The following is a 25938-nucleotide window of genomic DNA, read 5'->3' on the forward strand; positions in this document are numbered from 1 at the left end:
TCTCGCACTTTCTCTCTGTCTCCCTCTCTCTCTCTCTCTCTCTCTCTCTCTCTCTCTACTCCCGGGAATCGGGGTCAGATATTTGGTGCCGTTCAGTACCTCTCCTCATTACTGAGCCGATTATCAACATGCCTTCACGCCCGCAATAAAACGGCCAGAAAAAAAAAAAAAAAGCACCGACAAAAACCCCCGCCCCAGTGCAACCAGCTCCCCGCCGTTGGAGACCACAGCCAGCCTCCCTCTCTCTCTGTCACTCGGGCAGAATAACAATGAGCCAACGGGACCTCGGCTGAATAGAGCAGGGGAGAATAATGACTTGGACTTTTTAAGCCAAAGACAGAGAGCAGTGCACATGCAGGCCTGTCACTGGCCCACATACACCCGGGCCATCACATATTGCTGCTCCCCTTTCTCACAGGAGGACATTAGAGGAGCAGGAGGCCCTGCACTTAGTGTCAGGGGCGCACGGAGTACTCACAGGGCTTTAATGTGGTTTTATTGTGTTTTCAAGGTTTTAAAAATGCTTGAATTTAGGTTCAAGATTCAAGATTCAGGAAGCTTTATTTAAGCTTTATTATAGGGAAATTATTGTGCAACAGTTTCAATACAAAGATGGAAAAGGATCAGAGTAACAATGAACTAACATAAATCAAATCAAAATAAAGCTAACATAAAATAAATCAAACTATAACTAAATGTGGTGCAACATACATTGTGGTTACACGTAGGTATATACAATATAGTTTAGTAGCATATTGAATAAAATAAGTACAAACTAAATAAGTGATAACAGTGTTAACTGTTAAAAGTGTAGCAGCATACTACTTACTGAACTAAGTTACCGTACAACTAAATAAAGTGAGGCAGTGATGATATAAGTGATATAAAGTGACACTTTTCTCAGGACACAGTGTCTCCACTGTTCCTTACCTGACCGAGGAGAATGAGTACTTGAAGTACTTGAAAATGTTTGAATTTTGTATTTCTTTCACAACAAATGGCCAAGAATATACATTTAAATTGTTTACATTTATTATCCTTCTGATACCACATAGTATTTTTAGATGTTTTGTAGCATAATAAAGTCTGTTTTAACGTGATTTTAAAAAGTGAAATTTTATTTTTTTAATATGTAGGCTATGTTTTTGTAGAAATATGGACTTAACATGAGCTGTAAGTGCTGGAAAAGCTGGAAAATGGAACTTGAAAGTGCTTGAATTTGACCTTGAAAAATGTGTACAAATCCTTAATCCTTAAGTAAAAGTAGTAATAGCACACCTAGAAATACTCTGTTACAAGTATAGTCCTGAATTCAAAATGTTACTCAAGTAAAAGTACAAAAGTATCAGCATCAAAATATACTTAAAGTACAAAAAGTACAAATTATGTAGAATAATACATCATCAGATTATAATTATTGGTAGATAAATAAAATATCACTTTAATGTTGTAGCTGGTGAATGTGGGGCTGATTTTATTGACTTTATATACTGCTGTGTAACTTCATCTATAACCATGTATTTCGTTTGTTGATAACATTTTGTTGTAATAATCTGAATCTGTAAAGTAACTAGTAACTACATTACCAAATAAATGTAGTGGAGTAAAAAGAGTAAATGCAGTAAAAGTAGATTAAAATGGATTTTTACTCAAGTAAAGTACAAATACCTCAAAATTGTACTTAAGTACAGAACTGCTGAGAAGATTAAAGGCTACGTCAGAAATAAAGGTGCTGCAGAGGAGAGGTCAGGATCAGCGGGAAGTAATTAAGTACATTTACTACATTTTAGAGGCAAATGTTGTAATTTTCTTTAAGCCACTGAATTTATTTTAAGCATAAAACATCAACTAATAACTGGTTATGTAAGTTGAGCTATCCAGAAGTTTAAGTATATTACAACTAGGCCCAGCTTTACCATCTGCAACATTAAAGTGATGAACACATAAATGCATCAATTATTATAATACAGTAATATAAAATATATGTTATTCTGAAAAAGACATTCTACATAATGAGCTACTTTTTTTGGTACTTTAAGTATATTTTAATCATTTAAAAAATGTATATGTTTTTTGTCTCTCTCTCTCTCTTCTCTTTTATTTCCTTTATATACAATATATATAAATAGATATATCTATATATATATATATCTATAGATATACTCCTAAACCTTTTAATCAAATGTATCACTACTATGATGTTGTACAGTAACTACTGTAAGGAATCACAAAGATAAAAAAGAGATTGTGAATGTAGGACTTTTACTGTGTTGGTTACTTTATTACTAATAAATTAAATATCAAAATACCTTTAATCATAGTTTTTTTCACAAATTAGTGGGAAGTAACTAAGTATATTTACTCAAGTACAGTTTTACCAGGGCTGTGACCCTGAAGTACTGACACTTTAGTATTTTCAAAGCTGTCCCACACTGCAGGGACAAAGTGGAAATGCTAAAACCTTTATTTATTTATTTATTATTCTGTTGGTCTAAAAGTAGTCAAAGTTAAATTCATTCAGTGGAAAAACACTAAAATCAGCCTATAAAATAGAGCCCTTAAAGCAAGCATTTTGAACACCACTGGATATTCAAGTTTCCGAGTGAAGCTGTCTTGTGTTGCAGTTGCAGGTTTTTCCCAGGTGGTGGCGATGGTGTGACCTAATTTCCTGCAGCACTTCCCCTGAATTAAACTAAACAGACAGTCTGGTGCAACAAGTGCAGACTGCAGAGTTACACTGTGCTACATCTGTAAAAACAAACAAACAAACAAACAAACAATAAAGACCAGAATAAGGAGGTAGGAACAGAAACACACCTTTATAAACATGTGTCATTTATAACATTGATTTGAATGTTTCAATTTTGAATTAAAGCCATAAATGAAACATTTAGATGCTCAGGTGTTACTTTACAGTGTGCAATGCCCGCGCACCACATCATCGCCCCTCCACTGAAATGATACTAACAGTCTTCTGTATTACTTGACACGACCAGAACAAGTCCAATCCACGACAAAACTAGAATTAGTGCTTCACGTTTGTGTGCCTCAACCAACCAGTCAAGTCTCAGGTTACGTCCAAACTGTCCAGGATCAATTATAAACGAGTGAAGACTTTAAAGGCATTTAATCAAATATATAAAGTGTGTTTTGGGAGCGAAACTTGGATATTTCACACACATCTTCTCCCTGCAGCACAGAAGAGCTACACTAAACTAAATCAGTATCCGACCAAATGGCACAGTGGAGTTGACTTTGGACCTTTTGGATATAAAAAGTCCTCACTTCATCATTTTTTCCTGTTAGAATTGTGTCATAATTAGTGTAGAAACTCTTGAGTTATGGACCAAAAAAAAGGGTCTCAGTGACCCTTTGACCTCCAAAATCTAATCAGATCAGACAAGACGTTTGTGGCATGGTTGAACAAATTCCCTTGAGGGGTGCCTGAGATTTCAAGTTCACAAAATCAATCACCGATCAAAGTGTGTCTACTCAGTAGCTGTTGCGGGTCGAACGTCGGAGTGTCTGGTGTCTGGTGTCTGGTGTCTGGTGTCCTTCCTGAGCCGTAAAGCTGTTTGTGTTGGCTCGCTTCCTCTGCACTTAATTCATACGTGCTAAGGAGATTGACAGACAGGAGAATCAGACTCACACTGACCTATTAAACAATAAAGATGGACTCATACACATCTCTCACATCTATCTCCATCTTGATTTTACTGCGTCCAAATGTGTCACAGACAGACAGTGTCTAAGATCAATGCCCTGCCCAGGAGACAAGGACAGGTGTCAAAGTGTCACCACGTGTAGGAAGTATGTAAAAATATGTAAGTTAGAAAGACTTACTCTCTTCTGGAGGTGAACTGATGAGGGGGAACCGTGTGAAAGGCTGCGTCTCTTAAACCTAAATGACAAATGAGGAGGTGAAGGTGAGTTAAGGGACTGAGATGGGATTGTACATATTTTGTGACATATAGAGAAGTTACAGACCACACTATATGACTTAATTATGGTTTACATAGACCCAACAATTCCTCCATGAGCAGCAGAAAGTTTATCTTTAATAAAAGTAGTAATAATTATGATAGTTATTATATACAGTATTAATGCAGCAATCTTGTGCACACAGTGGCAACGAAACCCTTCCCTTTAACAGGCAAGAACGTCGAACAGACCCAACTCTATGGAGGACGGACATATGTCTTGACCGGTTGTGGAGGAAGAAAAGGAGAGAGAAAGCACGTCTATGTCTTCATGCTTGTATGCTAAGGTGCAAAACCTGTTTGCATTTCAAAATGCCATAGGCCTATAAATGAAATAAACCTCAGGGAAACTGACAATTAAAGGCAGAGCTGGGGTGCAAACTTTGACTCCACCTCTTTTCACTCCTAACCCTGAACACTTAACACATGTTGAATTAACTGAAATCTCTTGTAATCAGGCTGCTTTAGTTAACGTGCACTTTTGTCTAAACTGCTCTGATCATTAGTTGGATTGCAAGCTGTTAATTTTGTCGGGAAAAAAGTCAACTTGCAGGAGTTTGACAGAAACAATCTTAACTCAAGGTCTAGCCACGGGATTAGCCTGTTTTCCACTGGCAGCAGATCTGATAAAACACTGCCAGCTAATTTGAGATAATGAAGAATAAAAGTAACAACAGCCAGGGTGGTAATGAGGTTTTAATATCCAGAGGAGTGGGACGGAAAAAATGTATAATTATGACTCTGAGTAACTCAAAACATAGGACAAGTCACCGTTGTGTTCTGATATGAACGTCCTACCAGCTGGGCTGTTTGTGCTATCTGTATTTAAAGTCTACAGAGCCTGACCTTCGGGGCACTCTTCCTGATGGGAGCTATTTGTGCAGGCGTCTCGAAGACAGTCTTCTTTGCGAGGAAATGATTTGGAAATAAACTCACATGGAGAATGTCTTACTGTCTCTTCATCTTTCTTCATCTGACCCTTTATTGCTCCTGTCGTGGTAGATTAGCCAGTGTGTCTGAGTCTGGTATCTAATGTTAATGTGTGGATGTCTGTCCTGTTATCAACGTGCTGGATCCATCGTGTGTTTGTTGTGAGATTTTCTTTGACCTTAAAACAGCCATCTGCTGTCCTGCCGCTGCCTCCCCCTGGCTGTCAGTCAGACTGGAAGAGACGAGGAATTAATGGGGCCAATTACTCCCGTGGTGAGATAGGTGAGCTGTGTGACGTTGCACCGGAGGAGCTGAGCCAATGATTGTGTCCTGTTAGAGAGGAAATCAGTGGTCAAATAAACGATTCAGAGCAGAGTAATATATAACTCATTTCAATTCAATTCAATTCAATAGCATTTCCAGGATAGAAATAAAAATGATGGAGCCGTGAGCGAGATGTCAAAGAGTCAGAAGAGTCTGGCAGGAAAAGAGGTGTGGTCTTCCAAGAAAAACACAACACAGCTGAAAGAGGGGAGGAGAGAAGGAGAGAAAAGAGAGGTTGAGACAATAAAGGAGGGGTAGAAAGAGTTGTGCTCTCGTATGGAGTAAATCTCTCTCAATCTGATCAGAGTGTGAGGAGGACTAAGTCGCTGCAGTGGGGATACACACGCTGCACTCACAGGGACTCCAAGGTAAGGATGCTTTTAAAGTGTTCATTTAACTGGAACAGTGTGTTAACGTTGCCTTTTATTGGTTCAAATACTTCAACGGTATGCAACAAATATGCCAGGGTGGCTCTGTGTTTACCATTCAGAAGCAAAGAAACAAAAACCCTAATTAGTTGATCATTCACCTGTTATTTCACCTGGTTACTCATTATTTATATATTCAACTGTTTAATATTATTGTGAAGAATGCGGCAATAATACTGCAACTGCAATACCCCAGTTTACCAACATTATACTCTGGTTAGTGGTATTAATGCTGCATTTACAATATACTGCACAATAGTATATTTTCATTTCAGCATTAATCTGTATCTTCCACGTATTGTTACTAAAGTAATATAATGCACATATTTCATTCTCATTTACCTATTTCTTGCAACTTTTTCATAGAAATGTTTATATTTACTGCTGCAGAATGTACATATGTTTACATATTCTTATTCTATTTTATTAATTTTGTTCTATTGAGTGAAACATTTCTTTTTTTGATTCAAGTATCGATCATTTGTAAAGAAACAAATTTCCCCGTGGGGATCATAAAGTATTTCTGTTCTGTTTATTAAAATACGACATGAAACAACTCAGGCTGTGTGGTTAAAACGGGTTGACGTGCATCAACTGCAGAAGAAAGAAATGTGTTTTGGGACTGTTGATTTCAGTTAGACATACTCAAAGCCTTTACTTTTATTTTTATTGATTGACTCTGTCTTTTTTTGTCTGCAGTAACTCAATGCAGTTGAGAAATCTCTGACGTGGTTATCTATCACATTTGGCTGAACTGCATTAAACAAACAATTTACAGTGAGCGATGAGCTTTCAGCCCCAGGTGCAAACTACAGATTCACATATTTTTGATTTTCTCAAGAGTTTCATTTAGTTCTCAAGGAAAATGAAAGGATTTGAAACAAGTAAAGTGAAGTGTAACTGGAATAATTACAATATATTTTGTTTAATGGATGTTTAATAAAAGTTTGTTAGATTCCAACTAAGGGGCAATGAAATAAAATAAATGAAAATATAATATTCTCACTCACTCTCCTCTAACATGTCTAGCTGGTCGTGACCATAAACTAGAGTATGGAGGGTAGAATAAAATATATACTGTATATTGTAAGTTCCTGCTTTTTCCTAACCTATGTTAATTTAGATAATAAATAATGCTCGGCCATGCATTATTTATTATATTATTATTGGAATATATTGCACATGTACTTATGTATTAGTGAAGTTATTATTAAACATAAAATAGAACATGCAAAACATAATATACAACATAATCTAGAAGATAATGTAGCCTGTTTCTAAACCACTAATTTATTTTGTCAGAGTCTCACTCCCCAAAGATAATGTTGACATTAATCTTGTAATGCAATGGGATGTTTATAGATTAAACACCATTAATTCGGTATCTAGAATTAATCTGTTTGTTTACAAATAGGGAGTAATTTGTTTTGTTTGTCAGAGTCAAACTGTCTTTTTAATCACAAGTCTAGCTGATGCTGTCAGTTATTAATTTGGGACTAATTGCACTACTTAAATATCCACCATGACCATATGGTGCCGGGATGGTGCACGACCCGTGTGCACCATGGATTAACACACACACACACACACACACACACACAGACACACACACACACGCTCAAAGCCCACTTATCCATGGCTAAGGTAGCACAACAACTGTTTGTAATTAGGCTAATTGAGTGACCTGCGGGTGAAAAACTCAGGGCTAAACTGTGGTGATTGGGTGTGACACAGTTCTGAACCTCGACCATCTGCCTCTACTCTAAGCCCCGTGCAACAGGAATCGCAGAGACAGAACTTGTTTCAGCTCAAAGGATGTTTATTTTTTTATAATGACAAGAACATTCTCACAAAAAGGGATCGCAATTTTCTTTAGAAAACAAAGTTATTATTCTTCTCCAGTTTCTGCAGATCAATAAATATTTAACTGAATTTTGAGGAGGTTTCTATGAAGGCAGTCACCATCTTTGTCAAACAACATACTTCATTTGTTTGTATTTTTCCACTCTGTTACATTATTGATAAAGTACAGTGAATCATATGTGAACTACCCCCCCCCCCCCCCCACACACACACACACACTGTAGAGGCTGGTCACTGGGAGCAACAGGTGGTCACTGAGGTTTAGCTGCCACGTCGCGTGTGTGCCATTTGAAAATGCCGACCCTGTATAATAAAGGACATGTTACAGAGGGCAAGAATTTATGTTGATGTATATAATACAAATGTTTAGAGATCATTCTGATTCTGAATACACTGCTTTTAATAATCATTCTCCAGGTCAAACACTTAAATGACCACCAAATTCAACTGGTGAATTCATATCTTTAAATAAAAGATTGAATGGGTCTCTAACCATCAGAGTGACTCACATTAAAGGCACCAGCAAAAGTGTTTTCATCTGGGCCGGTCTGGATGTCACACTTCTGATTTGGACTAATCCTTGTCTGGACAGCTTCTGGTTGTTTTGGCACATGCTCATGCCATGTATGGTTACTGGTCAGACGGTCTGCAGCTAACTGAGGCCAGAGACGTCACGCTGAGGTGTTCATCCACTATCACATCCTGCTGAGGACGGAAGACCTTTTATATTGGTCCCCCTGGTTTAAAAGTGTCTCTTCTTACTGCTCTTTTTGTTTAAGGACGCTGACTAACTATAACAAATATAGGCCACTGGGGCAAAAATATTAGATCGACCTGAAAATACAATGCAACACAACCACCACAGACTGCAGCCTTATATTTAGGAATAGAGCTGAAGCAACACAGTCCGACACAGTCTCAATAAAAAGCTGCCTCGCTGTACAGGTGATTGTTTTATGTCCACCCTCTGTGGATGCTACTAAAAGACCTTTGTCTAAAATCTGATGTTTTGTTTTACAGGTTTATTCCATCCATCAGTGACGGAGAGAGCGAAAGATTAACTCTGTTGCGTGCAAAGAAGATAAAAGACAACACCGTGATTTCTATTTTCTCGTCACAGATGAGTGGATACTTTGTGGATGGATGTCTTTGTGAAGATGCTCCCTGATGTCTCCTTTCCAACAACAAAGAAGTCAACACAACCTTCTCTTCGACGGGCATAACACATTTTGAAGTGAAGCTCCTTCTTCTTACTGGCTGAACTGTGGATAAAGATTATGAGGAACTCTCAGCCACTTTACATGTCCCTTGTTCCCATTGTGTTTTCTTTACTTTCACTCCTCCCCTGCCCTGTATCTGCCAGCTCAGGGTTTGACTCTGACTACGGATCCCACCCACGCTTTGTTTGCACCCCTATCCCTGCGGATGCAGACCCTGCATGCTTCCCTACAGGGGGTCCAGGAGTAGGGGCAGCAGGGCCTGGCAGACCAGGCCATCAAAGTGCACCACCTGCTGGTTGGTGGGGGGCGAGCGAAGAGGCCAAAGCCACCATCCTCCACCTCAGGGAGAGCCTTGTCCAGCAGAAAGAGACCATCCTGGACCAGAGGGAGACCATTAGAGAGCTGACGGCCAAGCTCACCCTGTGCGAGGGCCTCGGACGGGGAGCGACCCCTCACGACGAGCACCACAGCACAGCCCCGCACTCCCACCACGCAGGGGTGGCTGGTCATCACACGTACACCGACAATGGGCATAATAGCAACCAGCAGGGTCACCATGGAAACCTCATACCAGACTCACCACACCACCCCTCTGTGGGGGGGCAACGATCTGATGGGGGCCACAGCAGCAACCACCAGGGGAAGGATAAACATGTGACACCGGGGGACATCACATCATCACCAGAGCAGATGGAGAGGATGCTGCAGGCGCTGAAGGAGAGGCTGGACAACCTGCAGGTGAGCAGCAAAAGGACTTTTTCTACCTGCAAACAAAACAATAGAAAGAAAGAAAAGGTGCATTAACGAAAAGGTTTTAAAGAAAATATCATACAGTTGATGAATAGGAAAGTCCTGGAAGTAGAGGGAGGCTTGAGATGTGCAGCGTGCCCTGATAAGACTTTTCCTTGTTTGTATCCATTAATGCTGGCCTCACCGGGTTGTTTGCCAAATAATCAAGTCCCAAAGTAGTATGCCCACTAAGCACTTTAGAGAAAGGAACAATGAATACTTAATGACATAAAGCCATTAACCACATTGGCAAGAGAGTCACTCAGAGCAGCAACAAGCTTTTGGTCCTGGCTTCTCTTTAGTTACTCACTGTTTTCACTCTCTTTGTACATTTATATCTCCTTTTCCGCTGGCTCTTCTCCACGGATCGTGATCACAGACAGATGTCAGGAGCTCTAGAGTGTGTAGAGAAGAGGGTAGTTGGTGGCACGAGTCTAACATCAGCGGTACTTATCGTGATCTCCCTCGACAGACTGGTAATCAGGGCACGCACATGGACAAAGCCTGGATTACCTGAGAGACAGGGAAGCAGACATAGATAAAGGAAGACACAATGAATACACTCGTTTTCAGGGTCATGCTTGTATTTTACATACCTGCATTCACCCTCTGTCTGAAACACTTCAGTTTAGTGCCGGCCTCTTTACGACCCCCTCCTGAAAAAGCCCAGTCGGCTCTGATTGGTCATCGTATCTGGGTCTTCCTCACTTTTCACATTATGGGACCTTTAAAAGATTATTACTGAGTGTAAATAGCAGGCAAAGAAGTGCAGAGGACACACAAGTGCTCCTAGTCTTATGGGGGACAGACTAACACATGCTGACATGAGTCCTTTGGATCAGTTTGTGCCAAAGCACCCCAAAGTCTTTGTCCTCTCTGTTGTAATTAGAGAGCACAGGCCACACATTTAAGCGGCAGGAAATGCTCATTGTTATCAAGACATCATTTGTGTGTTGTTCACCTCCCTCAGCAGAAGAGGAACACATCCATCACCTACTCCAGCTCCCTGAAGGAGCTGCTTCAGAGGAAGATCAGTACTCTGGAGCAGCAGCTGCACCATCGCACCTCAACCCTCAGCAGCCCCGACCACCACGATGACGACAGCAGCCACAGAGATGACGGAGACCATCATGACAACGATCATCATCATGTCGACGACCATCATGACGATGACCATCATGTCGACGACCATCATGATGGCGATCACCATGACGACGAACACCCGAATGACCACAACGATGGCAGTCACAGCGACCATCACGATAACAGCCACAATAACGACCACCACGATGCAGGCGGTGGCCATGGCGACCACGATGATGGCCACCATGATGAGGATGATGATGATGATAATGATGATGACCACAGTAATGAAGCAGACAGTCACAGTTACCTTTTACACACAGGATACAGAGAACAGGGGCCACGGACTGGTTACCACTCAAATAAACTGGAAACAATACTCAACCAGCTGCAACTCGCAGGTACACAACCACAGTAGCACGCACTCACTCCTAACACCCAATGAGTTACCGTCTGTCAAGTTTCTATTAATGAGGCAGCATTTGGTATAAGTGAGAAATCTTGCAGTATGTGGAAAAATCCAGCTGCAAAACAAAATGGTACATTTTCCTGCACAAAAAAAGCTTTTTTTGTGATTTTTCCCCCTTTATTTTCGTTTAAAAACCATTGTTTTGGATGATCCATATTTACACCCATGTGTCTTTCTTTCTTTCATTATCTTCTAACATTTTTATGAAAGACAACTTTGAAGTAAGTTTCAAAGCTCATTTTTGACCTTGGACATTGACAAAACGATTTGATGATCAAAAGCTCCAGAACAGCTACTAAATGGATGTTTGAGACCTTAGATCGTTTTGTCCGCTGCTCAAGGTCAACAGTAAAAGTTGAATTTAAACTTTTAAGCCAACCAATTGATGTGGTTAAATCACTCATTAATATTTAAACATCTAAAATACTATTTCACAACAACTGGGTAAACTTATTCTACTGAGGAAGCTCATATAATACGATCAAAAGCTCAAGAGAACAGTAACTAAATGAACCTCATGGTGAGATTGTTTTTGTTGTTATTTCTCTTCAAAAACAGGTTCCAACAGGAAAAAGTCTAAGAGTCCTGACGACTTCCAGATCAGCTTCCCCATGAGAACCAACTACATGTACGGGCGGATGAAGAAGACGCTGCTGCAGGAGATCTTCGCTCTGACTTTGTGTCTCCGGATCAGGGCGGGCGTGGGGCCTGGCCTGGGGACGCCCTTTTCTTACTCGGCACCTGGACAGTCCAATGAACTGGTGCTCATCGAGTGGGGGAACAACCCCATGGAGCTGCTGATCGATGACAAGGTGAGGGAGGATGAATAGAAACACTGCAGCACTGTGAGTTAAACTCAGTGTGTGGTTGCAGTGTTAAGACTAATTTTCTCATTAGGAGTAGATATTTGTTTTTCTTTTTTTCAACTTGCTTTAAAAGTGGGAGGAGGGTTAGAAAAGGGTGACGTCACATTCTTTCATGCAATAATCAGGATTTGAATCAGAGTCTGACGGTTGGTTGCTTGGTTGTTGGGTCACAGTCAAGTGGCCGTTTAGAAGAGTTTTTAATTGTTAAAGTCTTAAATTATGATGAATTATCTTTTATTGTTACATGTTTAACTATAAATATTCAATGTTAGAGATATACTTTAAAAATTACACACGTAATTGCAAATTCTGAGATGTACCTGCTATCTAAACAGCTTCAAAGTATCTTAAATGTTGCATATGACTTTACAAGAGGATGCAGTGGACAGCAATAGGTCAGGGCCTGTTGGGGTCCCTGCTGAAGGAAGACACTGCATATTCCCTGCATTATTTATAGTGTTTACCTTTCAGTTAATGAGATGAAAAGACCTTTTCAGTGGTATTCCATTGCTAGGCAACAGCCATGCTCCATGTAAACTTTCGGTCAGCTGATGTCATTCACATTCATTGCAACAGGAAGTTAACGGTTTTTGTTTACAACTTTGAGGTCTATAGGCTGCAGATCACACCGAGATATTTGCACTATTTAAAATTAACTATATTCTTGCTTCTGTACTTATCTGTATTACCTCACAATGTATTTATATTAGTGTCTCACCTTCTTCACTCTCCCACCCCCAGGCTGTGACTCTCCCTCTGTCTCTGGGTGACGGGAAGTGGCACCACATCTGTGTGACTTGGACAACAAGGGACGGACAGTGGGAGGCCTACCAGGACGGAGTGCAGAGAGGGTCTGGGTCAAATCTCTCTCCCTGGCACCCTATCAAACCTGGAGGGGTCTTCATCCTGGGACAGGAACAGGTAAAAAAACAAAGAGTCATTCTCTGTAGATGCACATTGCAGGAATGGAGCCTTTGAATAGAGAGAAAGGTGGTTCTTCGTGCCATTAAGTGCCTGTATTTGTTCACAGATTGTTTAGAATTTTTGAAAGCAGTGATTAACATTAACAGCGACTGTTGTTTCTCTCTTCTTCAGGACACTCTGGGGGGCCGTTTTGATGCCACTCAATCATTTGTGGGTGAGATGTCGGACCTGCACATGTGGTCACACGTCCTGAATGCTGGTGACATCTACAGCCTGGCCTCCTGCAGCAGCCACCTCAGAGGAGACGTCATCGCTTGGTCCGAGTCCGAGGTGGAGCTTCAGGGAGGTGTCGCCAAACACCCCTTTGAACCCTGTCACTGAAAAGCAGTGACATAGAGGAAGAAGAACTTGGAGATATCATGGAACGTACTGAGAACATTAATCATACATCAAAAGGTGCAAGAAAAAAAGCAAAATTCTCTTTGACTTATTTCTCATGATGATGATCACTCAGTGGCACCAACTCAATGCCTTCCTTTAAATTCAATCAGTGACTTTTCTTTAAAAAGAAAAATAAAGTCTTGTCTGTGTTTACAGAGACTGTGTAGGGACGTAGTGGTCTTGGGTCTTAGGTTTTAGCCTCTATTGTAATCATGAGCTAGTGTTTGATTTTGAACAGACAAGTGCTGTATGTGACATATTGTCATATTGTTAATAAAATATAATACTGTAGGGTCTGTGATGAAACTAGCAGACCTTACATGGGTTATGTTGTGGTGAAGTGACAAACTGTATGTTGATACCCATAGAAGTGTGTTACTATTTTTTAATCTGGATGCACCTTTTTTTTTAAAAAAAAGGTGTCCACTGATATACAGCTAAATTACCAAAGAAAATATAGAATGGATTCTCGTTACACTTTGTAACTTTAATAATCTGTGTGTCATAGATAGGTTGATGTTTTATGTTGGGAGAAATATTGAACATTGTCTTACCTTTATAATGCTCTAAAAGGCGTTGACATTTATCCCTTTTATTTTTCTCCCACTAAATTAGATGCATCTTTTTGAAATCATGTATTTTGTGTGACCAAGTCAATGCACTGTGGCTTTTTAATGTCTTATGATCTGGCCTTGATTGTATATTTGTTAATGTACTGTATATAAAGCACTGAATTCAAACTAGGTTAGATTTGTATGTATTAAGTTGTTTTGTTTTTTTCAAATCATGTGAATAAAAGTGTGAAAAAATACATGTAATCTTTTTTTTGTTGTTTGTGGAGATCAAGCTCAAACCTACAGGTCAACTGGCAAACTATGAGGCTACAACATAGTTAAATAGAAGCTAAATAACTTTAATCAGATACACAACACAAGACTTAATGAACTACGCAACTTGATAAGCATACTAACGTGTCTCAACTACTTACAAACTTCCTGGATCTTCTAAATGTTTCAACTTCATGTGAACTTGGGAGAAAGTTACAGCGTATCCCGGAACTGTTCGGCGGGGCGAACGAAGGCGAGCGAAATTTGCGCAAACGACGCCAGGCGAAACTTCTCTTCTTTCTGTATTTCTTCAACCAGTCTCCTTTGACTTGCCATGAGCTGAATGCTAAAATTACCACGCTAACATTGATAACATGCTGATGTTTGGCATGTATTCATTTTTACAGCCTGATATAATGTTGTTCACCGCCTTGGTTTAGCTTGTTAGCATGCTAAAAAATGCTAATTAGCATAAAACAAAGGGTGGCTGATGTATTACAGCTGCAAACACCCTCATCACATTTGCTAGCTTTGCCAATAAAACATCCAATCCCAAATTTGTAATATTTTGCTATATAAATAAAGATGACTTAAAAGTGAGACAAATACCCCAGAAGAAACAAAAACACATACAAAATTTCCATCATTTGTTTACCTTTTATTGTTACACAGTAGTTTACTGGCACCAATGTATTGTGGTTTTCATTTTGCTACATTTACAGATGATCTATCCATCTTCACCTCACAGTAAATAAAAAATAAATAAATACAAAATAAACACATTTTCTGAAAGAGGTGGGTTCAGAAACAGAAGCCTAGTTTCAGTCTGATCATTTCAGTGTTCATTATATTATTTTTGTTTTGGTGGAAACATTTGTTGTCCCAACAGTGTTTTTTGGCAACTTTGCACTTCAAGAATACCCAGAAAGTGAAGGCCAAAAGACAGTCCATGTGTCGTGCAGACGCATGGAGTTATAAAGTTTGGCCTTTGTCAGTTTGATGAAGCAGGAGAGTAAAAGGCAATCTTAGATCTGTATTTGAAGGACCAATCACTCACTGTGTCTTTAAAATAAGGCGTTCTGATCCAAGAGGAAATACCCAATTCAGCTTCAAACAACATGATCTTTATCATCAGGTGAACAAATACTACACAAGTCGATCAGAAACTGCTATAACTGGCCCTGACCAGGTGGTGGTGCAATACAATATTTCTACACAGTTCATGGTTCGTCCTCCAGCATATTGCAGTGTGTAAGATCACCAGTAGAGGGTGCTACAGAGTATTGTCAGTCAGAGTAACAGCATTTTCTCCAAAATGCTAAAATTGATAAAGTGCAGTAGACAATTATTTTTTACAACCATCTAAAAAAGAGGACAATTCAATAAACTACTAGTAATACGTTTATGAACTGGATGTCAAGCAAATCTATCACTGGACATAAATCTAAACGTGTTACTGATTCATTACATCTGAAAGCCTTGTTAGTGTTCCTTGTTTTGTTGTCTCTTCTTTTCTATCACTTTGCTATGATGGAAAATTTAAATTTCAGCTTCCTCTCCCTTAAAGTGGACACTGGACAGCTAATGAAACAAAAACTGGATGTTAGTTTAACTCATGATTACTGCTTGTGCTTTACAGAGTCTGGTTTACTCCAAAAACCATCAGGATGGTCAAGAGATAAATCAGACCACTAAACATCTCCGAAATATCTTCTCATTTTCTCAAAAAACTACAATTAAGACAATTTACTCTATGCATAAATCAACTTCCATATTAAATGCAAAAATTTCAAAGTCAACAGGGAACACTAATACTTCTCAAATCAGTGCACTAGCATGATCAGCGATGCATCGGTATCTACGACTGACGCCTCCGTTTATCAACATGCAGTCCTACAGTAGCTCGTACAAAAATCAGATTTTAACAAAAGATAAAGAATAAATTAAATCATTTCTATGTGTATCGTAAACAAATATGCTAACATCTATTTACAAAAAGTGTACATTGTAATGAGCTGCCTTCGTAATTTTTGAAACTCGCTTTAGCGGACAGAGCCAGCTCTAACAGTTAAATGTCTGACAGAGTTATTACTTTTTTGAGAGATGTCGATGTTCGTCTTGTAGTGTTGTTGAGCCAGAAGGAAATGATTTGTGGCATGCTAGAACATTACATCTGAGAGGATGTGATGATCGTTGCTCAGTATAGTGTTATAAAGGACTTGTAAACAAGCCTGCAGACTGGAACTACGGTTTACTCTGCTATTGCTCAAACATGTAAAAAAAACATGCTAAGAACATATATATTGTCTCGGTGAGCTGAAACAAGCAGCTATCTGGAAGGAGAGAAACTCATCATACGTGTCTACATTAATACCGCAAGTGAAGCAACCTTTCTGTTGTGAGACCGGACCGTAACTTGACGACAGTGACATTTTCCTCACATAATTGATACAGTGTCTACGTGTAGACAGCAGTAATGTGTGTCAAAGCTATTAAGGGTATGACAGGAAGCAATGGGCACATCTCAGTAATCTGAAATCCTTTTACACTTTGACTTCAGCTGATTCCTTTCTGACCAACGTTGACTGAAAATAAATCTTGTTAGTGTTTGAATATTGAATTCACATTTTTTTCCCGCCAGGGTACGCACACCCGAGAAAGGTAATTTCTCCTTATATGTGTGAAAGAAGACTTCAAGAGCAGTGAGGCTGCCTGCTAACCCTGAATAAGACCATATTCACACTAATGCAAACAGACGTCAAAAAGATACGTTTAAAAGATTTCAGTCCACTAGCATTGTCTAAAAGTCGGCCTTACATATAGAGAAATATCACATTTATTCTCTGAAGCATGCACGAGCTGCTTCAGCCAGCAGCTTTATATATTTCTGCTGAGCCACTGTCTGCGGTTTTTAAAGTCAACTGTCAATGAGGAAGTAGGAAGATTCTCAAAAACAAATTAAGACACACAGATGACTGAGATCACAACAATCATAACATTATTAAACCCTCCATTCTCACGGTAGACGCTAGAATGACGTGACCGGACGACAACACGGGCATACTGCGCAGGCGTCAACCCACAGGCTGTGATTGGAACCATGCTACTATGAGACCAAAGTCGTGACTCAACCTATAGAAACAGGAAGTTAATAAGGCTGTTGCCTCGCAATGGAATTCCATTTAAAAAGTCCAGTGTTTGCCCTACCATTATATTAGGGGGCCCCAGCCTCCCTGCAAAGTCAAGTAAAATGTATTTAATTGTATTTTCTGAATAGCGTCAGATAACAACAGAAGTCATTTAAGGATCCCTTTCCTATAGAACAGCTCTATACCGTTTCTCGAGTAAACAAACTAAACAGCCTTATGTTATTTATCTTATTTATACACAACCATGAAGAGACAGTATGTAAATTCCCTCTCTACATGGTCGCGTGTTTACAATTCTCAGAAAACTCTGACATCGTTGGGGATTCACTTGTTCAAAGATAGTTTGTTAAATAGTTTGGGGAAAGTTTCCACTGCTAACGGGGAAAACGAAACTGAAACTTATTAGAGATCCTTTATTTAGTTTGAGAAGAGGATTCACTCCTACAAAAAAAAACTAAGACAGAATTAAAAAAACTGAACTGATTTTCTTTATTTTTGTTGTGCTTGAAACTGAAAAGTGATTTTAGATTTAACTTTGGACTGTTTCTGTTCTGAACATTATTTGGACGATTATTTATAAGACATTTTGTCATGTCGGGTATAGGTAATTGTGCAATACACCGATTTAAACAGAGTTTGCACTGTGGCTCTAATTATTGCTTGTATAATTGTGATCCTTCCGTCTGGAAACCTAGCAGAAACACTGAACTCTATAAGTAACTAAATGCAACCATACCCCAAACCTTGTATTTTAAGCTGACCCTTCAAAAGCTAGCTAGGTGCTAACTTAAGTGTTGACATTTGCGCAGTCTGACCGTTTCATTCGGTAGCTCGTTTGGTCACTACATTCTAGCATCTACCCAGTTTCCCAGCATTTGTGAATTTTTGTGAAACGTTTTGAGAAGTTGCCTAAATGCGGATGAAAGGCCAAACCAGGAAAAAATATATTTTTGAAATCACCAACATTAGTGTGGATATGGTCTAAGACATGCTTCACAGTTCACCTAACTGCTGAACCAGTGAGAAGACAGTGAGCTGAAAAAAACAGCAGTAGTGTTAAGAACCAAGATAACAACAAGAGGCCGCCACAGTGGGTGAGCGCTTCGCTCTAAATGTGGCGTTCGAGAGTCTGGTAAACATAGTCCCCATATCGGGGAGAGGATGTGTTTGGGGACCGGGGAAAGAGTGGTAATAAAACTTATGAACAGGTAGTGAGGAGCAGGGATGAAAACATGTGTCCAGTGTTGGAAGGAGGGATGAGAAGGACAAAGGAAGACGGGGAGAGACTGAAGGGAATACTCTACGGTTGCTCCTCCTTCTTCTTCAGTGATATGCGTTTCTTCCTGGCAGCGAGCATTTCATAGAAGGGATCAACACTGACGGCAGATCTGTAAAGGTGGCAAACAAGTGAGTATTACTATTGAGTGGGGTGGATTATAAAAGTATACATTTAAAAAAGGCACATGTACCATCCAGACAGCACTTTAAACAAGAGGCTACCACATTTCTAAACTGTCTACCACTACCCTACTCCCGTGACATTATCCTACATTTCCATTTACATACTTGATGCTGTGGATCCACTCGTCTTTCTCCTCAGGTGTGGGAGCGGAGATACGGTACACCATGTGGTTTCCTTCCACTACTCTCCCATCAGCCTCCGTCTTACACGCCTTGATCAGCTGACCACGGTTGTTTGGGATGTACAGCTCAAAGCAGTTCTGTTGGAAGAAAGGAAAAGGAAGTTGGATGAACAATTGCAATAAACAGTAAATCGTGAATTTCTATAAATATAATAATTTGCTCAAAACATACAGCAAAAATGCAAACTTACAGGCTTTCTGGGGTCTTCTACTTCACGGATGCTAAGGTTTTCCAAGGGAATTATACCCCGTGGTTCCTTATCCTGTTAGTGAAGATTAGGGCAATATTCAAATACCTTTATTGTGTTGAATCAGTCCCAACAGGAATTTGAGAGCGCAATTATTAAAAGAAATTCAAGCAATCCCAGCATTATTTTTGTTAAAAACTCCCAAATTGGAGGATTAATTATTTTTAGTGAAAGTTGTTTTTCCCCCACAAAAAAAGTTAATTAACTCAACAATAACATAGGCCAGGGTACAGTAGAAATGAATATATAATCTAGTTCTTAGGTAAATCACATCTGACTAACATTTCAGTAAGTGTTCAATCAATAGTGTATTCTTTAACCTTTTGGCTAGGTACGATCCTGAGCTACACTAAAGTCCTCTTGGAATATGCGTTTGTGTTAGCATTGTGGTCATTGATATGTCGTCTCTTGGGACCAGTCTGACTCGTCTCTTTTGTTACTATTGTGCATGGGCAATCAAACCAGTTTGTCCTCTGGGGATTAACACAGTTATGCATCTCATCCTGTGGTTCAGTCACCAAACTTCTTTTAGCTTTGACAAATACACAACACAATTTTCAAGTGGCCTGCAATCCTAAAGTTTATCACATTTTATTGCAAGATGACACACCAATGCCCCTTTTTCCTTAGAAAAGCTCATGCAAATACAGCGACAACACCCTGTTAGGAAACTACTACTACTGTACAAGGATTGGCGATGTCAAGTGGACACAAAGACTTACTGTGGTGTATTCAAAGTAATAAAGGCAGTTGTCTGTGAGAATGAACCACCGCCGTTTCCAGGTTTTCACCCGTCCCCCTGAAACACAAGAACACAGTTATGAGGATGAGTGAGAGGAGAGGAAAAAGATGCCCTCAGGGGGTCAAAGTTGAGGGGATATTATTCTACAATTTCTATATTCTTACAGCTAACTATGTGGCTATTTTTAAAAACTTTTTAACTACAACAACTGTCAGTACATACCTCCTGAGAAAACAAGCAGCGGCAGTAGAGGGTGGAAATCGCAGGGAGGAAGCAGAGACAAAAAGGGGGACCGGAGGATTTAGAAGAAGACAGAGGACAAATAGAGAAAGAGAGAGAGACAGACAGGGAGGAGGACGAGAAAGAGATTATATTAGTGACACAGAGATCACAGGCCCCGCCATGCAAAAGAAAACAATCAGATTTTTTTAGACTGCTGTGACGCAAGAAAGTGAGTCTCTTGTTCAAATGTGAAAACACTGTGAGCTGACAATTCAAGTGGAGGCAAAGAGCCAGCAAACCTCAGAGACAGGAAGGCAGGTTCATTATAGCACAAAGCCTCAAGAGAGAAGACTAGCATACAGAACATATCACTTTCTTTTCTCAATGATCGTTAACACTTCTGACGTCTGGATTATTGACAGTTGGTTTGTTTAATAGTACGAGACCAGTGTTAAAGCGAACATATAGGGTAGAAGTACTCAAAGCAGAAAGGCCTCACGGGCGTCATCTCACCAAGTTTGAGCAGCCAGCCCTCTCTGTCCGGGTTGAAGAAGGTGTGCGTCAGGTCGTTGCCGTCGTCCTCTGGGATCTTGAATGGCTCATTTTTAATGCTGTCGTAGAGGTTCTGCAACAACACACAAGATAGAAAAAAATAAACTCACAAAGAATCTCCTTACTGGATTCATGTTAATTGTCACTTAGCCATCTCCAAAGGAAAAGAAAAATGCTGAGCTCATCGTACTCTGAGCAGGTCCTCAGGCAGGTCTCCCCCCTCGTTGATGCCTCGGTTCATCGAGATGAAACGGTCCACACCAGGTTTGTCCCTCACATTTGGGTTATGAAGGCTTGTGTTCAGCATAATGATGGCAAATGACAGAACGTAACATGTGTCTGTGAACAGGAGAGAGAGAAGGACTGAGTATACAGTGGATTTAGGTGAGGAGGGCCCCCAAAGATACTAGGTTGAACAGCTGTGCAGAGAGGGGACCATGGGGACCATCTATGTTCAGGGTCAAGAATTTTGTGCTACACCCCTGCTTTCTGCTACCATCCCCTCTCTCTGAAAACATGGCAAAGTTTGGCAGTACTGAACCTCATCTCAAACAATTTAAGGAAATGATTAAAGAAAACAAAAAAACAAAACACAAAAAGGTTTTATTGAAAAACAATGTCTACGAATTGGCAGCCTCTTCTGGCTTTCATATCTGTTCATTTCTGGAAAGGGGCTTGTTGTTTGTGTGAGTGAACACTTTCTAGGAAGTGCCCCTTCCTGTGATCCATCGTAGGAAAATAAAGCTTGATTTAAGGGGACAGCTCCCAACCACACACAGAAGTTAAAACAGCCTACATTACCTTGGCAACAGATCACCTTTTTTTCCTACACCAACTACCGTAAATAAAATGTGGAGTAATTGTGAATTGTTTACCGGTGCTCTGGAAGACGCCAGGATTGCAGTGGCAGTATCTCTGAGCAAAGGCCTCCATCATTCTGTCAATCTTCTGGGCTTCGCCAGGCAAACGGAAACTCCACAGGAATTGTCTACAGAAAGCAGGTTGAGTGTGAGGTCAAGTCAGAGAGAACAAATTTGACAATCAAGGCAGAGTTATACAGTCGCTACTGCTCGCTTGGATATATTTCCCCTCCATAACCTGAAGTGACAGTGAGAGTGGGACTTTCCAGTGTGGATAGGTTTTGTTTACCAGAGAATGTCTGGACACTATTCAAGAGGATTTGTCCTTGGCACAAAACAAAACAGCTTACCGGAGGGCCTGGACGAGGTTGAGATCAGTAAACTCATGGAGGTCAACGAAAGCCTGGAGAACTTTGATGTTGAAGTCGTCCCTGCGGAACAGCAACACAGAGATCAGAGTTAAAAAACGACTGGCACAAAAAGAGAAAAGGGACAGGAGATCATTTTGAAAAGACCAAGCACCTTTCTCCAAGGTAATCTCCTATAGCAGTCTTGTTGAGGCCCTCGCCTTTGTAGAGGAACTGAGCGATGTCCTCTGAAGTGTGTCTGAGCAGCTCATTCTCCACCAGAAACACAATGCCCTGCAGAGAAAGAAAAATAGTCTGTCACCTCACATCTAAGGCAGAGTGAAGACTGAGAAGACATGTACAGCTATTGAAGAGTTTTACCTTTTTGGGGTCCATGTTGAATTTCTTCCTCCCCATTGCCACGTGCCTACTTTTCTGGAGAGTTTTACTGCAAAGAGAAAATAATATAATATATTTTAGGGCATTCACATCACACCTCCTTATCAATCATTTTAACAGCCCAGAATTTATTATTCCATTTGACTGCCAAAAGCTGAAATATCACCTTTTTTTATACAATGTTAAAAACTATACACGTTAAATGTCCGTTCTAAAGAAGGCTATTTATTAATCAATCAATATCCATCAATGACAACACTATAGTGTCAACTAAAGATCAACAAAACTTGTATGTGCAATAATATGAGGCATTAAAGTGGAGGGGGGAAACAAGGCATAAGTCAATAAGGCATAAGGCCAATAAGTCATAAAAATGCAACAAATCACAGGGAACGAAGTCATGAAGTTGCCAAACAGTAAGTGATAATGTGTTGGGGAATGGTGAAATAAAAATCTCATCATACTGTGGCGATGAAGAAATCCAACTCTTGTTATTTTTGTGTCTGTGCAAAAACACCAAACCCAATATTGCTTGCAGTATTGTAGCGCGTTACTGTGCATTTTCTTCTTACCTGCCCTCTGTGCTGGTCTCCAGCCCCTCCACCTCCAGAATTGCCTCTCTTAATTCCTCTCTGAGTCTCTGGATCTCCTGCAGCAGGACGCCCTTCCTCCTGCGGATGTCCTCAAGCTCAGAGCGCTCCTCTGGGCTCAGGTCTACTGGGACTGTAAAGGGAAGAGAAGAAGAATGACTGCATCACTGCTGCTGCAGCAGATATAAAAAAAAAAAAAGGCGACTGTGACCTTACAACCTAAGGCTGATTGTGTCTTTATTAGCAACATAAAAAGCCATCAAGCACAACTATTTTGAGAACTACATTGTTATTTGGTCATGACTAATTCATTCTATCAATATCTTACAATGGAAAGTAGAGAGGAGTGGGGTAGTAGCAGCAGTAATCAAAGGTGAATATAAAAATACATTGGAAAGGCACTGGTTAAGAACACTTGAGTGTTTTTCTTTTGTAAAGATAAAAGCCTATTCATTTTAAAATCAAAGTTACATTACTACACCACACTTTTTAACAGGTTCCTTATCTTTCCCTTTCTGGTCCCTCCTAACCTTTCCTTGACCTATTCCTTTATCTCCTTATTGCACCTGTTTGAGCAATCTGTGAAAAAGTACTGAAAATCAACGTTCTCCTGTTACTGCAATCAGAGCGTATCAGAGCGATAACACTGGACGGGCCGTGATACTATCCACGAATTGAGCAGACGAACACTTCATGGACTCAACAGAGTCCAACATAGACAGATACACATGGCTGCTGTAAAACGTAGAGTCAGGCAGTCGGACTTAATTTTTACAACTTAAATGATGATCACTGGTGGTGTCAAGCCATGCAATATGTTTAAGTTGTATTTAAGATTTCAGTAAATACCACAATATTATTCCTTTGTGCTGCTCACTGTGAACTGTTTCATTGCAACTACTTACTGCTGAAGAAGTCCCTGTGAAAAGTGTCCACTGTGAGGGACTGTGATCTAGACTATGCACAGATTTATCAGCCTAACGTCGGTACTGGACGATATTCACCTTGATGACTGAGAGTCTTTGCATAATCCTGTCCTCTCGTTCACTTGTTTTACGTGGATGACCGGCCTTTTTGAGGGACTAAAATGAATCTGTGTCCTTTAAATAGTCTTGAAATCACAGACTGAACGCCCAACCTCTCTCCGATGGCCGAGAGGGTCGTCCCCTTAGCCTCCATCTGGACAACCTGCTGTCTCAGGGTTTCAGTCACCCTAGAGCGGCTCGTCAGAATATTACCAATAACTGGGAGGTATCTGAAAGTGTTCTCTAATTTTGCTCACAGCTTTTTTCAGAAAATAAAGGTTTTGGTTGAAATGCCTTGGTTATTTAAAAAAAAAAACATGCTAGCACAGCAGTGATATAGCCACAGCAGATATTCTATCAAATTCGAAACAATAAAAAACAACAATATTTCAGAATAAATCAAGTATTTATAATTCTCTAAGTTCTCTAAATTTGATCTCCAGTATAGCTATCTTTATATGTATACACACACAATGTATCCCTGGTACTTTCATGACTAATAACAAATTAAATGGGCTAAAAGATCATGAAATAGTTGTGAAACAAGTTAGATTTCTGGTCGGAGTGACAGCTGACTGAACAGATACAGCTGCAGGATTAATCAAACCAGGCTAACCACAGAATGCATCTCCATGGTAACTTATGTGCCTCTACTTCTGTGCAACCGAGTCATGGATAAAGCAAACCAGGACAGAGGGAATACCCTTGCCCTATCCCCTGTCTAGGCTTCGTGCAACAGCCCCCAGTGTGTGCGTTTAGTCTGCAAAAACAAACAGCTGCTCCAGGCACCAGCCACGCCCACAGTCTGGGTCCACTGTGCGGGCTGATTTATGCCACAGCAGCCAGGGCAAATAAAAGGAGGTTTTCAACAGTTTAGTCCAATTTTAACAAGCTCGTGTGAAACCTGAAGGCTGATCAGGGTGTTGAATGCCAACACACGTCTGCTGAAACGTTGTTCTCGAGCACACAGTGAAGCAATCAATATTTAGTTGTCGCCAGGTTAAGCTAATGCGTCTTTACGATTCATTTTAACCAAGATGTGGTTTTACGTGCACATCCACAGTTTTCGGAATAGGTGATAAAAGGTACACGGTGAATAACTCCATACACATGTTTATAATAATGATCAACTGTGTCACACCCGAGCAAATAAACTGCTCCACTAGCCACCGTTAGCCACAGTTAGCTCGCGGTAGCCTGTGTGAGCAGCTCATTAGTAAACCCACTTACTGTAGTCCAGGTCATCCATCTTTGGCGCTTTACTTTTAGGCATAAATATTTCAGAGTCGACTGTCATTCAATATCAGAAAACTAGGGATATATGTGTAAATATATCCTCAAAACTAAAGGGGAGAAAATAAGACAACCCCTGGTGTCGAAGTGTTGAAGGGCCGGAGACAAAGAAGGTGGCGACACCGGAAGCGATGTCTTACTTTCTTGTAGTAGACTTCCGGTCAGTGGCTTTTCAAAATACAATCTTATATTTAGTAATGCAAAGATAAATTCTGCTTTAATCATGGCATTAATGCATTTACAGGTTTGTTTATTTATTCATTGACCCTATTCCCTATGCTTGGAGTTAGAAGGGTGCATGTTTTCTAAATACATTTTAATTAAATTCAATTTTATTTACAGTGCCAAATCATAACAAAGTTCACCTCAAGACGCTTAACATATAGTACATGTGGACAGCGATGGAGTAAAAACTCAGAGGTTTTACTTAGGTAAAAGTAGAAATACCTTGCTGTGGAGAAACACACACAAACACACACACACACACAAACACACACACACACACACACACACACACACACACACACACACACACACACACACACACACACACACACACACACACACACACACACACACACACACACACACACACACACACACACACACACACACACACACACACACACACACACACACACACACACACACACACACACACACACACACACACACACACACACGGTGGAGAGAGAGAGAGAGACAGGGAGTTGTAAATTATGTA

The 25938-nt window shown here is 40.2% G+C and overlaps 2 protein-coding genes across 2 annotated transcripts; one reads left to right on the top strand and one right to left on the bottom strand.

Moving 5' to 3' along the window:
* Positions 1–8802: 8802 nt before the first annotated feature.
* On the top strand, positions 8803–13257 carry LOC310950562 (neuronal pentraxin-2; the record flags this gene model as incomplete). The annotated part of the gene is made up of 5 exons (XM_083918441.1): positions 8803–9483; positions 10508–11018; positions 11645–11898; positions 12694–12873; positions 13048–13257. The coding sequence occupies 5 exons, from the start codon at positions 8803–8805 to the stop codon at positions 13255–13257; spliced, it is 1836 nt and encodes a 611-aa protein (XP_083774567.1).
* A 1590-nt stretch (positions 13258–14847) lies between these two features.
* cyth2 (cytohesin 2) lies at positions 14848–25301 on the bottom strand. The gene is made up of 12 exons (XM_083918445.1): positions 25152–25301; positions 22879–23029; positions 22289–22355; positions 22083–22201; positions 21911–21991; positions 21576–21688; positions 20891–21039; positions 20662–20773; positions 19907–19983; positions 19128–19199; positions 18860–19014; positions 14848–18681 (listed from the first exon to the last, which is right to left on the bottom strand). The coding sequence occupies exons 1-12, from the start codon at positions 25216–25218 to the stop codon at positions 18594–18596; spliced, it is 1251 nt and encodes a 416-aa protein (XP_083774571.1). The 5' UTR covers positions 25219–25301; the 3' UTR covers positions 14848–18593.
* Positions 25302–25938: the final 637 nt, after the last annotated feature.

The sequence above is a fragment of the Echiichthys vipera genome (genome assembly GCF_963691815.1).
Source record: "Echiichthys vipera genome assembly, chromosome: 8".
NCBI classification, from domain to species: domain Eukaryota; kingdom Metazoa; phylum Chordata; class Actinopteri; order Perciformes; family Trachinidae; genus Echiichthys; species Echiichthys vipera.